General features: G+C 46.8%; 1 protein-coding gene across 1 annotated transcript in view; it reads right to left on the bottom strand.

Annotated features, from left to right (window-relative positions):
• The window catches only part of LOC126088213 (monocarboxylate transporter 9), a 687,744-nt gene that overhangs the window by 143,430 nt on the left and 527,641 nt on the right, over nucleotides 1-16,673 (bottom strand). Inside the window, exon 2 of the mRNA XM_049906338.1 lies at nucleotides 9,570-9,689. Coding sequence (XP_049762295.1) covers nucleotides 9,570-9,689 — 120 coding nt within the window. The remainder of the gene's footprint in view (nucleotides 1-9,569; nucleotides 9,690-16,673) is intronic.

The raw sequence follows: 16,673 nt of genomic DNA, 5'->3' as shown, positions 1-16,673 counted from the left end.
GGATCTGAAAAATGGGCCAATGATTCCTTTGGAAGAAATGGCGGCCCAGACCAGTACTTTTTGAGGATGCAGGGACGATGGGACTGCAACATGGGGCTTTTCGGTTCCCCATATGCGCCAGTTCTGTTTACTGACAAAGCCGTCCAGGTAAAAATAAGCTTCGTCAGTAAACCAAATGCTGCCCACATGCATATCGCCGTCATCAATCCTGTGCACTATATCGTTAGCGAATGTCTCTCGTGCAGCAATGGTAGCGGCGCTGAGTGGTTGCCGCGTTTGAATTTTGTATGGATAGAGGTGTCAACTGGCGCATGAGACGATACGCGGACGTTGGCGTCATTTGGACCGCAGCTGCAACACGGCGAACGGAAACCCGAGGCCGCTGTTGGATCACCTGCTGCACTAGCTGCATGTTGCCCTCTGTGGTTGCCGTACGCGGTCGCCCTACCTTTCCGGCACGTTCATCCGTCACGTTCCCAGTCCGTTGAAATTTTTCAAACAGATCCTTTATTGTATCGCTTTTCGGTCCTTTGGTTACATTAAACCTCCGTTGAAAACTTCGTCTTGTTGCAACAACAGTGTTCTAGGCGGTGGAATTCCAACACCAGAAAAATCCTCTGTTCTGAGGAATAAACCATGTTGTCTACAGCACACTTGCACGTTGTGAACAGCACACGCTTACAGCAGAAAGACGACGTACAGAATGGCGCACCCACAGACTGCGTTGTCTTCTATATCTTTCACATCACTTGCAGCGCCATCTGTTGTTGAAAATTGTAACTACTGTAATTTCGAAAGTTTGTCCGCCTGAAAATGTACTGTTGTCCCAAGCATATTGCAACAAACGGTGTATTTCTATGTCTGCTCGTTTAGTTTTTATTGCCGTTTCAAATATACCGGTCATTTTTGAAACACCCTGTACATCCTTACTGTGAATTTTAAAATTTTCGCTGCGAATTGACTGTTCAAACAAATTTCGGGCTTGCAGCCGGTCGTCGTTCAATACTTCGCACGATATTTCAACTGGGCACCTGCCAGTCATCTTCAGGTGAGCCGTCGCAGACTGGCGAAAACGTCCTCCGTTCCGCAGTATATAGCGTACTGTAACTATTCTGCGCATGTGTCGAAAACTTGATAGTTGAAGCACACTGCCCGCCGGCAGCGCCCTCGCTGGTGGAATAACGGAACTCAGTCGCCCTCTGTGTTGCTGTTTTTGCCACGGCCGTCGACGCACTCTGTCGTCTTCGATTTGAGCAAATCGTGGAGAGAATGGGATTCCATGCACTGTCCAGCTGGTATTTTAAACTTCGTTTAAAATAGTAAGAATCCTCAGAAAATTTAAGATAAAAGTGGTTTTCCGCCCACCATCGAAGATTGCAGACCTTGTGGGATCAGTTAAGGACAATCTCTTACTACGAAAGGCCGGAATTTACGAGATACCGTGCCAATGTGGTATGGCTTACATAGGTCAAACCACACGCACCGTGAAAGAACGCTGCACTGAACATCAACGTTACACCCGTCTTTTGCAGCCAAGCAAGTCCGCTATTGCTGAACATTGTATTTCTACTGCACATTCAATGGAGTATGAGAAAACAATGATTTTGTCCACAGCAACGTCTTTCTGGGACTCCATTATTAAAGCATCCGTAGAAATACGACTGGCGGAAAACCTGTTAAACCGTGACAGCGGCTACCAGCTGGACAGTGCATGGAATCCCATCATCTCCACGATTTGCTCAAATCGAAGACGACAGAGTGCGTCGACGGCCGTGCCAAACATCTTTTTTTTTGTGGTGGTGCTGAAGTCTGATCAACTTCGTTGATTTTACTTCTGTAGGGAATGGAAGGGGTAAAAATTTTCTCTTTATTTATTTATTCTTCTTTCAGCTTTAGTTTGGGCACACAGAAGGGTCCTTTAACTCGCTGCTTTTGGTGTGTGTTTGAAAACATGTGTGTAGAAGTGCTAAAGGACTATATGTCCTTAAATTCTGGAGAATTACGTAGGGATATCATTTACGGAGGCTCAAATACTATCGCCTTCGGTACTTTATATTTGTGGTTGCGTAATGGTTCTACCGTACCTACTGTGGTGCGTTGTGGTGTACTGTCACGTATCATGTCCAACTTCCGAAATAAGGTTCGTGCCTTCTCCTTGACCTTGTCTGAGAGGTAAGATTCGCTTAAGGCTCGATGAATGTCATGATTTTGGATCCACCATTGGACTCCTGTGATCCATCGTAGGCATCTGCTTTGTACAACCTGTAACTTCTTGTAGTTAGTGGCACACGTAGTACCCCAAGAGGTCGATCCATACAAAATAGATGGTTCGACTGTGGAGTGGAACAACTGGAGTTTCGTGCGTTGGCTGAGGCATGAACTTTTCAGAAATGGGAGGAGAGCTCCCAGCATTTTGAGGCCAGACGTCTCCTTCTCCATAATGTGATGACTATACAACAGTTTGGCGTCCAGAGGCACTCCCAGGTATTTTACAGTTGTTGCCCAGGGGAGTGGCTGGTCTGATATCCGTAGGCGTTCATTGACGATGGGTCTCCGACTTGTCAAGACAATAACTTTGGTTTTCTCTACATTAACCGTTATTTTGTTCCTGTGGGTCCAGTGGTCCACTAAATCTAGTTGGCGCTGCATCCGTGTGACGAGGTGGTCCATTCTGGTGCCTGCGGTCAGGAGCGCTGTGTCGTCGGCATAGAAACTGGCAGTAACATGTGGCACCGTCGGAAGGTCGTTAATACATAAATTAAACAGCAGTGGAGATATGACCGATCCTTGTGGAAGTCCTTCAAGGACAGGCCGTGTTGTTGAATTCTTGTCATCAATGCGAACATATAATCTGCGATCCTGAAGAAAATTGTCGAGAAGTTTTAAATAGCAGTCTGGTAGGGGAGTGGTACGTCGGAGCTTGACGATCAAGTTGCGTCGCCATACTTTATCGTAAGCCTTCTCTATATCGCGAAAGACTCCAATAGTATGTCGTTTCTTGTTGAAATTGTCTTGGATAGATTCCGTGATGCGCAGTAGTTGTAACTCAGCCGATAGTTCGCCCGGAAGCCAAACCGCTCCGGCCGGATGATGTTGTGTGCCACAAGGATGTCCAGCATGCGTTTCAGTAGGACACGTTCCAGTACCTTTCCCAGCGTCGGCAGTAAACTTATGGGTCTGTAGCTGTCAGGGTGAGAGAGATCCTTGCCCGGTTTTGGTATTGGCACTATTCTGGCAATCTTCCATGCCTCTGGGAAGTATCCAGTCCTGAGGCAGCTGTTCACTATCCGGGTGAGAAGCACAACAGGCTTTCTCGGTAGGTGTTTCAATTCCGTATTGCTGATTCTATCTGCTCCAGGTGAGGTGTGTTTGCTATACATGATAATCCTTCGAATTTCCTCCGGCGTTGTCAGCCGGGGCATATTGTTATATTGTTAGTCGGGGCGTCCCGAATAGCTTCCCATTCCGCCGCTGTGTCCTCCTCTGCACGGTGGAGTGCATCATCTCCTTCCTCCGTGGGGGGCGTAGTCATCTGTTGTTGGTATGTATCCGCATACAGCTCCGCCTGCGCCAGTGAGTCGTACAAGAGGCCATGGGGTCCTCGAATTGCCCTTTGCTGTCTGAATCTTTTAACTATTCGCCATTCATCTTTGGTGCGTAATAGAAAGTTACCCATTTTGAGTTCCCACGTGTGTTGCTTCCAGTCCTGAACCTTCCGCCGGAGTTCTCGGGTTAGTCTGTGAGTCTCCCGTCTATTGTCCGGATGGCGGTAACGGACCCATCGTTTCCGAAATCGATTGCGCCTTGTCTTAAGTTCCTGCAGTGGTGGTGGAAACTCGTTATAATTGACTTCTGGTTGCAGGTGCTCCGTGAGTGCTCATTGTTTCGCACTGTTAATCTTCTTCGTGAGTACTGCGACTGCCACATCAATCGCTTCTCTGGTAGTAACAACCTGGGTTGGTCGCACATTGTTGTTGAGGTACGTTTGGAACTGCTGCCAGCCGTAAGTTCTTGTCGTCGGCAATGGGAGTTGCAAAGTAGCCCTCTCTATGGGTCCTAACACCGGTCTGTGGTCCGACGAAAGATCATCCAGCGTCCGCAGATGGAGATTCGGGTTGATGTTCTTGATTATGGCGATGTCTAGAACATCAGGGTCTTGTGTCTGGACGTAAGGTATCCTCGTCGGTTCCCGTGGTCCATGGACGGAAACATGTAAGTTCTCAGCCAGTGCAAACAACATATGTCCTTTTGGGTTAGTCTTACGGGAATTCCAGGCAACATGTTTACTATTAAGATCCCCTCCAAGGAGGATCTTGTCGTAACCCTCTGTAACGGCGTAAAGATCTTCTGGGTGGAGAGGCTTCTTTGGGCTAAGGTAAGCCGCAATACAGGTAATGTTTTCGAGCGTCGTGTGGATTGTTACTGCCGTGGCCTCTAAAGTCTGGAGTTGGGGTAAACGTTCTTGGTGGTGACGAATACATTTTTTGATCAGAACTGTGGTCCCTCCACCCCGTTGGTCCCGTCTGTCCGACCGGTAGATGTGCATGTTCCTCAAGCGGAGGTCGGTTGACTCGCGGAGATGTGTTTCGGAGACAAATGCTACGTCTATCTTGTGGCGATGTAAGAAGTCCGTGAATTCTATTTTCTTCAGTTTCAGGCCGTTGGCATTCCAAATGCAGAAGTTAAGATTCCTCGTGTGATGCCGTCCATCCATTTAGGGTGTTTGAAAAGCTGTCAGTACGCTTTCGACAAGCGAGAGGATAGACGTCAGCTTCTGCTGGAGGGCGGTGAGTAGTTGAAGAATATCTGTTAACGCTGGTGTAAAAGTGGTCGACCAGGCAGATGATGTCTCCGCTGGTGTTGGCGTCGGTGGATGGGCATGTATTGCTTCGGAGTAAGAGCGCTGTTGTCTTGTCTGCGTAGAGTCACTCTGGGTGCCGGTTGTGGTCGAGAGGCGATTGTTTCCACAGGGAGAGGTGCCGCTTGTTGTTGGGTGGCCGGAATCGCTGCCATGGCCGAGTTCTTAACAATTATAGGCCGTTGTGGGGTCGACTTCTTTGGTGTCCTTCTAGTATATTTCCGTAGGAGTTCTTGAAATTTTGGGCAGCCACGGAAGGTCGCTGGATGTTCTTGTTCACAATTGGCGCACTTTGGGGGCGCCGTCCTAGGATGGGTACAATTCGATTATTTATGGGATCCACCGCAGCGTGCTGGCATGCTGCAGTAGTTCGCTGTATGCTCGAAACGTTGGCAATGTCGGCACTGGACTGGTCCTTCTTTACTATTGTAGGTTTCTATTATCACTCGTGTGTAGAGCAGGTATTTGACATCATATATCTTGTCACTGTCTTTTCCGGATGGGAGGGTGACTCGGTACACAGGTTGCGGTATCAATTGTTTCGTCTTCTCGTCGCGTTCCTGAAATTGGTAGACTTGTAGCACTTTGAAGCCTTTTTCCTTGAGGGCATAGTAAAGTTTTTCTTCGGTAACTTCCGCCGGAAGGCATTTGACAACTACAACCCTGTCGTCTGGTGCTTGATGCGTAAGATAGAGAAGCTGTGGTTCGTGAAGAATTTTATTGCACGTCTTTGGTCTTCGAAGGACTCAAAGTGGTATTTGATGCGGTCCTTTTGGTATATAGCATTAAGGTTGCCCTCTAGAAGTCCGTTGAGCATTTCATTGAGGTGAACGTAATCCTTTGTGTAATAAATTGTGACTGGGGGCACTTTGCGAAGCACATTCTTGTCTCTGTCCACGGCTTCTGCGGCATTAGAAGTTTGTGCCTGTGGCTTGTCGGTGGTTGATGGAGGCGCAGCTTGAGGTGTCAGTGGGGCGAATCGGTTCGTTGTGGGGATGGTCTCCGTTCGTCTCTTAGCCGGGTTGGCTAAGTCCTTGGCTAATGCGTTGCTTCTGCGCCGTTTGTTGTGTACGAGCGTAAAGTCCCCCTCTGCGTGTGGGGAGTCGTCGTCGTTTTCTGCTGGAAAGGCCGCTGCCATCTCCGCGTCGTCGACTGTTTGGTGGGAGTGCTGTGATTCGACATCATGGAGATGCCAGACAGGTGTCGTTATCCTGCTCTTGCGTTTCGCGTGAATAGCGGATAAGGCGTTGTATGTCCTTCAGCATTTATTTATCCTCCTATCGACATATATCGAGTCTTCTGGCGTAGTCCTGGCGGTCGTCTTCATTGTTGCGTCCGTCGTGATGTGATGTATGGCCGACGTCCGAATACGGTTTCGTCGTGTGGTGTGTAGTCTTCTGCGGTCGAATAGCGCCTGTCGATCGTCGTTCTATCCTGTCCTGAACCGGTGCCGTAGCCTGGGTCGTCAACCTGGGATCCGTCCTGTGTGGAGCGGCCGCTGGGGCGTCCGGCGGGCCAGGCCCAACCGACCGACCAGCGGCCGACTCCGGCGCGTCCGAGGCGGCTGCCCCGGCCGCGCGCGCGTCGTCCTCGCTCGTCGGCATCGCGAACTCGACTGCCGCGTGGCAAACAGCAACGCAGAGGGCGACTGAGTTCCGTTATTCCACCAGCGAGGGCGCTGCCGGCGGGCAGTGTGGTTCAACTACCAAGTTTTCGACACATGCGCAGAATAGTTACAGTACGCTATATATTGCGAAACGGAGGACGTTTTCGCCAGTTGCGACGGCTCACCTGAAGATGACTAGCAGGTGCCCAGTTGAGATATCGTGCAAAGTATTGAACGACGACCGGCTGCAAGCCCGAAATTTGTTTGAACATCCTTCCTGCTTGTTTTCAAACTTAGTTCAATCTTTTACCGCGAGTGGCGCCGTCACAGCATGTCTTCAAGATGGCTGCTACACTTGACGTTCGTCAGAAGCAACGTGATGTCATAGAATTCCTGTGCCGTGACAACGAGACAGTGGGAAACATCCACAAGAGGTTGAAAACGGTGTATGGAGATGCTGCTGTCGATCGCAGTACAGTTAGTCTGTGGGCAAGCAGCTTACATGATGAAAGCGGGCATGGCAATATTGAGGATTGTCCTCGCAGCGACAAGCCTCGTACTGCACACACTCCAGACAGTTAACGAATTGATGACTTTCACAAGCTGCGACATCGTCGCTGACTGGTGACTGTTGACAGATGCATCACAGTGAACGAAATGTGACGCTACGTTGGGATAGAGGAAGGAAGTGTTTGCAGAATACTGAAAGTTTTGGCGTTAAAAAAGGTTTCTGCCAGGTGGGTTCCCAGGATGTCAGTCAAAAAACCATGGAAGCGATCACAAAACTCTGATGGACAACACTGAGACACCCGCCTTACAGTCCTGACCTGTCTCCATGTGACTATCATCTTCTCTTCGTGGAAAAAGGTTTGAAGATGATGACTCCCTTGTGCACGCTGCCAAACAGTGGCTCCAACAGGTTGGTCCAGAACGTTACTGTGCGGGTATACAGGAGCTCGTTCCAAGATGGCGTAAGAAATTTGAGACGGATGGAAATTATGTGGAGAAATGAAAATATTGTTCCTAAAGAATATATCTACAGACTGTAAAACTTTCAAACAGGTAGAATAAAAGATGGATTTTTAAAAAAAATGTGTGCATTTCTTTTGGAGTGACCATCGTACTTCCGGTAATTTCACGCAGTGTTGCTTTCACGTTAGCACTGCCAGCTCTACGCAAATTCCGCTGCTCTTGGTCGTTAAGTGAAGACCATGGACCACTGTGTTGTCCGCGGTGAGAGGTAATGCCTGAAATTTAGTATTCTCGCCATACTCCTGACTCTGTGGACACGGAATATCGAATTCCCTAATCATTTCCGGAATGGAATGTTCCACGCGGCCACAATCACGTCGGAAATTTTCCGCACGAATCACCTGGGCACAAATGACAGCTCAGCCAATACACAGCACTTTTATACCCCATGTAAGCGATACTACCACCATCTGTATATGTGTTTATCGCTATCCCACGACTTCTGTCAAGTCAGTATATACAGGGTGTTTCAAAAATGACCGGTATATTTGAAACGGCAATAAAAACTAAACGAGCAGCGATACAAATACACCGTTTGTTGCAATATGCTTGGGACAACAGTACATTTTCAGGCAGACAAACTTTCGAAATTACAGTAGTTACAATTTTCAACAACAGATGGCGCTGCGGTCTGGGAAACTCTATAGTACGATATTTTCCACATATCCACCATGCGTAGCAATAATATGGCGTAGTGAATGAAATTACCCGAAACCTTTGACAACGTGTCTGGCGGAATGGCTTCACATGCAGATGAGATGTACTGCTTCAGCTGTTCAATTGTTTCTGGATTCTGGCGGTACACCTGGTCTTTCAAGTGTCCCCACAGAAAGAAGTCACAGAGGTTCATGTCTGGCGAATAGGGAGGCCAATCCACGCCGCCTCCTGTATGTTTCGGATAGCCCAAAGCAATCACACGATAATCGAAATATTCATTCAGGAAATTAAAGACGTTGGCCGTGCGATGTGGCCGGACACCATCTTGCATAAACCACGAGGTGTTCGCAGCGTCGTCTAAGGCAGTTGGTACCGCCACAAATTCACGAAGAATGTCCAGATAGCGTGATGCAGTAATCGTTTCGGATCTGAAAAATGGGCCAATGATTCCTTTGGAAGAAATGGCGGCCCAGACCAGTACTTTTTGAGGATGCAGGGACGATGGGACTGCAACATGGGGCTTTTCGGTTCCCCATATGCGCCAGTTCTGTTTATTGACGAAGCCGTCCAGGTAAAAATAAGCTTCGTCAGTAAACCAAATGCTGCCCACATGCATATCGCTGTCATCAATCCTGTGCACTATATCGTTAGCGAATGTCTCTCGTGCAGCAATGGTAGCGGCGCTGAGGGGTTGCCGCGTTTGAATTTTGTATGGATAGAGGTGTAAACTCTGGCGCATGAGACGATACGTGGACGTTGGCGTCATTTGGACCGCAGCTGCAACACGGCGAACGGAAACCCGAGGCCGCTGTCGGGTCACCTGCTGCACTAGCTGCGCGTCGCCCTCTGTGGTTGCCGTACGCGGTCGCCCTACCTTTCCAGCACGTTCATCCGTCACGTTCCCAGTCCGTTGAAATTTTTCAAACAGATCCTTTATTGTATCGCTTTTCGGTCCTTTGGTTACATTAAACCTCCGTTGAAAACTTCGTCTTGTTGCAACAACGCTGTGTTCTAGGCGGTGGAATTCCAACACCAGAAAAATCCTCTGTTCTAAGGAATAAACCATGTTGTCCACAGCACACTTGCACGTTGTGAACAGCACACGCTTACAGCACAAAAGACGAAGTACAGAATGGCGCACCCACAGACTGCGTTGTCTTCTATATCTTTCACATCACTTGCAGCGCCATCTATTGTTGAAAATTGTAACTACTGTAATTTCGAAAGTTTGTCCGCCTGAAAATGTACTGTTGTCCCAAGCATATTGCAACAAACGGTGTATTTCTATCGCTGCTCGTTTAGTTTTTATTGCCGTTTCAAATATACCGGTCATTTTTGAAACACCCTGTATGAATCAATGATCGCTCGAGATGGCATCATATCAAAACTGAGTATGAGAGTTGGACGGCTACTCACCGGAACAGAAGGTAACGCCGACGAGGATGGAAGCGATAAGCGCGGTGGCGCCCTTGCCCTCCTTGAAGGCGTCGAGGAACTCTACGTAGAGCACGCCGAACGAGTACGTGACGCCGTCCGCTGAAACACACAGGACAGCGGCCTTGTTACAACACACTGTGGCCGGTGGCTGGTCGCGCGGCGGCGTGGCGCTTGGCACCGCCCTCCAGCTTCCCATCTAAAATAACCGGCGTGCGGCTGTCCTTCCGGACTGTTGACTCACCGCTGCTGCAGCCGGCGGCCTTCCCAAGGCTGCTTCCTTGGCTTACTTCTCTTTCTTTTTTGCTGGAAGCTGAGAAAGAGCACGGAATCGGAGACCCGTGCAGGAATTATTCCGCTCGAATGCAGCACACGGCGGCAGACTAAATTCGCCGCAAAACTACTAAATCCAATGGTGACGTTCTGGCAGAGAGATTAATCTTCGAGGGCCTAGCGTACGAATTATAATTTTAAAAAAATTAAATCAATCTATATGGTTCTAAAGACCTTTTCAAGCCTCAAACGTCTATGGTGTATACTGGGTGGTCCATTGATCTCACGAAATAAGCGTCAAACGAAAAAACTACAAAGAACGAAGCTTGTCTAGATTGAAGGGGGAAAACAGATGGCGCTATGGTTGGCCCGCTAGATGGCGCTGCCATAGGTCAAACGGATAAAAATGGTTCAAATGGCTCTGAGCACTATGGGACTTAACTTCAAAGGACATCAGTCCCCTAGAACTTAGAACTAATTAAACCTAACTAACCTAAGGACATCACACACATCCAAGCCCGAGGCAGGATTCGAACCTGCGACCGGAGCGATCGCGCGGTTCCAGACTGTAGCGCCTAGAACCGCTCGGCCTCCCCGGCCGGCGGTCAAACGGATATCAGCTGAGTTTTTTTTAAAATAGGAACCCATATTTTTTATTACATATTCGTGTAGTATGAAAAGAAATATGAATGTTTTAGTTGGAACACTTTTTTCGCTTTGTGATAGATGGCGCTGTAATACCGTAGTCACAAACATACGGCTCACAGTTATAGACAGTTGGTAACAGGTAGGTTTTTTTTTTTAAATTAAAATACAGAATGTAGGTAGGTTTGAACATTTTATTTCGGTTGTTCCAATGTGATACATGTAGCTTTGTGAACTTATCATTTCTGAGAACGCATGCTGTTACAGCATGATTACCTGTAAATACCACATTAATGCAATAAATGCTCAAAATGATGATCGTCAACCTCACTGCATTTGGCAATACCTGTAACGACACTCCTCTCAACAGCGAGTAGCTCGCCTTCCGTAATGTTCGCACATGCATTCACAATGCGCTGACGCATATTGTCAGGCGTTGTCGGTGGATCATGATAGCAAATATCCTTCAACTTTCCCCACAGAAAGAAATCCGGGGACGCCAGATCCGGTGAACGGGCGGGCCATCGTATGGTGCTTCGACGACAAATCCACCTGTCATGAAATATGCTATTCAGTACCGCTTCAACAGCACGCGAGCTATGTGCCAGAGATCCATCATGTTGGAAGTAATCGCCATTCTGTCATGCAGTGAAACATCTTGCAGTAACATCGGTAGAACATCACGTAGGAAATCACCATTTAGATTGTCATCGATAAAATGGGGGCCAATTATCTTTCCTCCCATAATGCCGCACCATACATTAACCCGCCAAGGTCGCTGATGTTCCACTTGTCGCAGCCATCGTGGATTGTCCGCTGTCCAGTAGTGCATATTACGCCGGCTTACGTTACCGCTGTTGGTGAGTGACGCTTGGTCGCTAAATAGAATGCGTACAAAAAATCTGTCATCGTCCCATAATTTCTCTTGAGCCAAGTGGCAGAACTTTACACGACGTTCAGTGTCGTCGCCATGCAATTCCTGGTGCACAGAAATATGGTACGGGTGCAATCGATGTTGATGTAGCATTCACAACACCGACTTTTTTTAGATTCCCGATTCCAGCGCAATTTCTGTGCTACTGATGTTCGGATTAGCCGCGACAGCAGCTAAAACACCTACTTGGGCATCATCATTTGTTGCAGGTCGTGGTTGACGTTTCACACGTGGCTCAACACTTCCTGTTTCCTTAAATAACGTAACTATCCGGCTAACGGTCCGGACACTTGGACGATGTCGTCCAGGATATCGAGAAGCGTACATAGCACACGATCTTTGGGCATTTTGATCACAATAGCCATACATCAACACAATATCGACCTTTTCCGCAATTGGTAAACGTTCCATTTTAACACGGGTAATAGGCCGGTCACGATCAATGGACCACCCTGCATACATCGTAGGTGTCTGAGACCTGAAGAGATCTCTGGAGCCAAATAGTTTCATTTGATGCCTATCCTGAATTTCGTTCGATTCTGAGGTGCCATTATAATTCAGCTGGAGAGCCTCTGCAATGTTGTTCGAGTTTTGGATAATACCAGGTTGCCTGACGCGTGAATAGGAACTTGGATTCAGGAGAGAGGAGTGGTAGGGTAGTCCATGGAACTATGCGAAGCCACTGTGCTAGGATGGCGTAGTTGTCAGCGCATCCGCCTAGTGAACAGGAGTCTGAGTACAAGTCCCGGCTTTGGTAAAAACTTTCATTCGTCGCTTCAGCCTGCACATACACTATGTGATCAAAAGTATCCGGACACCCCTCGAAACATACGTTTTCCATATTAGGTGCATTGTGCTACCACCTACTGCCAGATACTCCATATCAGCGACCACAGGAGTCATTAGACATCGTGGGAGAGCAGAATGGGGCACTCCGCGGAACTCAAGGAGTTCGAACGTGGTCAGGTGATTGGGTGTGACTTGTGTCATACGTCTGTACGCGAGATTTCTACACTCCCAAACATCCATAGGTCCACTGTTTCCGATGTAATAGTCATGTGGAAACGTGAAGGGACACGTACATCACAAAAGCCAACCTCATCTGTTGACTGACAGACAGCGCCGACAGTTGAAGAGGGTCATAATGTGTAATAGGCAGACATGTATCCAGACCATCACACAAGAATTCCAAACTGCATCAGGCTCCACTGCAAGTACTATGACAGTTAGGCGGGAGGTGAGAAAACTTGGGTTTCATGGTCGACCGGCTGCTCATAAGCCACACATGATTCCGGTAAATGTCAAACGACGCCTCGCTTGGTATAAGGAGTGTAAACATTGGACAATTGAGCAGTGGAAAAACGTTGTGTGGAGTGACGAATCACAGTACACAATGTGGTGATCCGATGGCAGGGTGTTAGTATGGCGATCTCCAAGTGAACGCTATCTGCCAGCTTGCGTAGTGCCAACAGCAAAATTAGGATGCGTGGCACTATCACAGTACAGGCCTACATTGATGTTTTAAGCACCTTCTTGCTTCCCACTGTTGAAGAGCAATTCGGGGATGGCGATTGCATCTTTCAACACAATCGAGCACCTGTTCATAAAAAAATGGTTCAAATGGCTCTGAGCACTATGGGACTTAACAGCTGTGGTCATCAGTCCCCTAGAACTACTTAAACCTAACTAACCTAAGGACATCACACACCCATGCCCAAGGCAGGATTCGAACCTGCGACCGTAGCAGTCGCGCGGTTCCGGACTGCGCGCCTAGAACCGCGAGACCACCGCGGCCGGCACCTGTTCATAATGCACGGCCTGTGGCGGAGCGATTACACGACAATAAACACCCCTGTTATGGACTGGCCTGAGTCCTATAGAACACTTTTGGTATGTTTTGGAACGCCGGGTTCCTGCAAGGCCTCACCGACCGACATCTATACCTCTCCTCAGAGCACCAGTTCGTTAAGAATGGGTTGCCATTCCCAAAGAAACCTTCCAGCACCTGTTTGAACATATGACTGCGAGAGGGGAAGCTGTCATCAAGGCTAAGGGTGGGCAAACACCATATTGAATTTCAGCATTACCGATGGAGGGCGCCACGAACATGTAAGTTGTTTTCAGCCAGGTGTCTACATCTACATGGATACTCTGCAAATCACATTTAAGTGCCTGGCAGAGGGTGTCTGTATACTTATGATCACATAGTGTGTACATCATAAGAAAAATCCTTTTTGCGTTTTTCAGATATAGTGTTTTTGTCTTTAATTTACAATATAGTAAGAGAAAGTGATACTTATGTAGACTTAAGTAAAACATTTTTTTTTCTGTAATGAGGCAGACGTATTTAAACCAACTATGTACAAATAAGTTCAAATCAAATGTCCATGAATTTTAGTTAGGATTTTACAAAAGCTCAGAGTTATAGGGGTAGTGTAACATGGTGTACATAATTGGCTGTGTTTAGGTGGATGTTCTCATGGCGTAATGTCCATCTAGGTGAGGCGTTGAAACCAGTGCCCATTTTCCTGAGAGTAAACCTCAGTGCGCCCTCTAAATGACCAGCAGACGAAATGCCAAGTAGATGGTTACACGGAGCTACAAGCTTTCTTGGTGCACTTTTTGAAGTCATCTGGCTTTATGAGTTTGTTTGTACATTCCAGTGCGGAATCCATCCCTATTTCGGAGTACATCTGTATAATTTTAGCTTGATTAATTTATCTCTGTTACAAAAACAGTCCTTGCAGAATTGATGTATAATTTCTGGTGCTGTTATTTTATGCGATTCGATTTTCTTTTTTCTCCTGTAGTCTTACTCCTGTCAGGTTGTGCTAGTAAGCAGTATCCAAATTTTGGCTGCTCCATTAATCGCATACATTAATGTGTACACGGTGTAACGGGTATAAGTGCAGCTATTTGTATTGGTGAATACTGAACAGAATTGCATGAGTATTTACGCCTGACACTGTTCCTCGATGCTCCGTTGACAGGCCTTGCCTGCTATGAATATAATGCTCTGTCGCCTCGGTGGATGATGAGTTTCCATCAGCAGTTTATTTTTCTCCTGTATAGCGTAAAACATTGGGGATTTTACAGGATTCCAGGACAAAAATAAACTGCAGATTGAAATACATTGGCCGAAACCGTCATCCAATGAGCCAACAGAGCATCGCATTCATAGGAGACAAGGCCTTTCTAGGCAGCAGCTACATACATATTCTCCATTTGCGATCGTGACAATCAGTCGCAATCACTGAATAACCAACAACATTGCGAGACGTTTCGCCTAACCCTCAGAGTAAAAACTTACGTTTGCTGCCGAAAGCCATTGCAAAGCCCAAGATATGGCACCACCGTCGTGCATCGAGGTCATGTTTAGTTAGTAGCATCTTTGGAAAGAACGCACACCAAGTTTCAGCCATATTTGTCTATTTCTTTGTGTTTGGAATCAATGTGAATCAAGGAAGTCGAGTGATTGTCAAAAAATGGACGAAAAAGAATTTCGTGTGGTGATTAAACGTTACTTTAAGAAAGGCAAAACGCCTCAGGAGACTAAAGAAGCTTGATAAACACTACGGTGACTCTGCACTTTCAATTAGAACAGTTTATAAGTGGTTTCAAAATTTTCGGAGCGGCCATATGGGCACAAGTGATGCTGAACGTTCTGGACGCCCTGTCGAGGTTACGACTCGAGAAATCATCGATAAAATCCATGATATGGTGATGGACGACAGAAGAGTTAAGGTGCGTGAAATTGCTAGTGCTGTGGGCATCTCGAATGAACGGATACATAATATTTTGCATAAACATCTGGACATGAGAAAGCTATCCGCAATGGGTTCCGCGATTGCTCACGCTTGACCAAAAACGGAATCGTGTGAAGTGTTGCAAGGATGGTTTGTAGCTGTTCAGGAAGAATCCGCAGGACTTTAAGCGTCGTTTCGTCACTGCGGATGAAACATGGATACATTACTATACTCCTGAGGCCAAACAAAAATCTAAACAACGGCTTACCAAGGGAGAATCTGCACCAAAAAAAGGCAAAGACCAGTCCTTTGGCCAGAAAGGTTATGGCGACTGTCTTTTGGGATTTGCAAGGGATGATCCCCTGGAAAAGGGTAAAACTATTACAGGTGAATCCCCATCGACAATCTGGAAAAGGGTAAAACTATTACAGGTGAATATTATTCATCGCTATTGGACCGTCTGAAAACCGAGCTGCAAGAAAAACGCTGGCGATTGGACCGGAAAAACGTCCTTTTCCATTACGTCAATGCACCAGCACACACCTCAGCAGTTATAGTCAGAAAATGAATGGAAATAGGATTCCAACTCGTTTCACAATCCCCCGTATTCTCCAGTCTTGGCTCCCTCGGACTACTATTTGTTCCCCAATTTGGAGAAATGGCTGGCAGGACAAAGATTTTGTTCAAACCAGGAGGTGATTGCAGCAACTAATAGCTATTTTGCAGACTTGGACAATTCCTATTATTAGGAAGGTATCAACAAATTATAACAGCGTTGGACGAAGTGTATAAGTCTAAAAGGAGACTATGTTGAAAAATAAAAAATGTTTACCGCAAACACGTAAGCAGTTTTTATATTTGCACGTGCTTTTCAAACGCCCCTCGTAGCTTCGACGCTTTGCAGAGTCGTCGGGTGACATTTCCTGCCACGAGTTCCCAGTCTTGATTTGTTTTTCAAGAAGCCTTTACAACTAGACGAAGTTTGTCGCAAAAATTCTGGGACGCCTTCTATATTTAGTTAGACTTATGACCCAAAGCATGTTGAATGACTATGAAAAACACTGAATAAATCTAAGGAAAGTCGTAATTCATTATTACTTACTTGTAATGCCTTATAGATCATGCATTATTGATAGTAATCGGTAAATATTTTCTGTTCATGTCTCCGCAACAGCAACAAATTTTTATGTGGTATGCTATAGTTCTGTTGTTGCACGGTGCTACGACATTGGTAATACAGGCGTATTTTACGTCATTATCCTCGCAAGTCAGCGAGATTACATTGCAGTTTGAACATGCGGCACTGTCCTATTTCATTCAACTTGCACTATACAATAGTAACAGTTAGTTAATCCTTTTATTTATACATTCTACAATCCAATCGCACTTTTAATAGCGCATGGAGGAAGCTTGTAACTCCTTGACACCACCAAATTTACCTCCCGTCCATAGGTCGTACAGAAGGAGCAATGGGTTGTGCCTTCAGCA

The sequence above is a fragment of the Schistocerca cancellata genome, chromosome 6 (assembly GCF_023864275.1).
Source record: "Schistocerca cancellata isolate TAMUIC-IGC-003103 chromosome 6, iqSchCanc2.1, whole genome shotgun sequence".
In the NCBI taxonomy this organism is placed as follows: domain Eukaryota; kingdom Metazoa; phylum Arthropoda; class Insecta; order Orthoptera; family Acrididae; genus Schistocerca; species Schistocerca cancellata.
The sequence above is the reverse complement of the archived record's forward strand: the minus strand, read 5'-3'. Positions and strand labels throughout refer to the sequence as shown.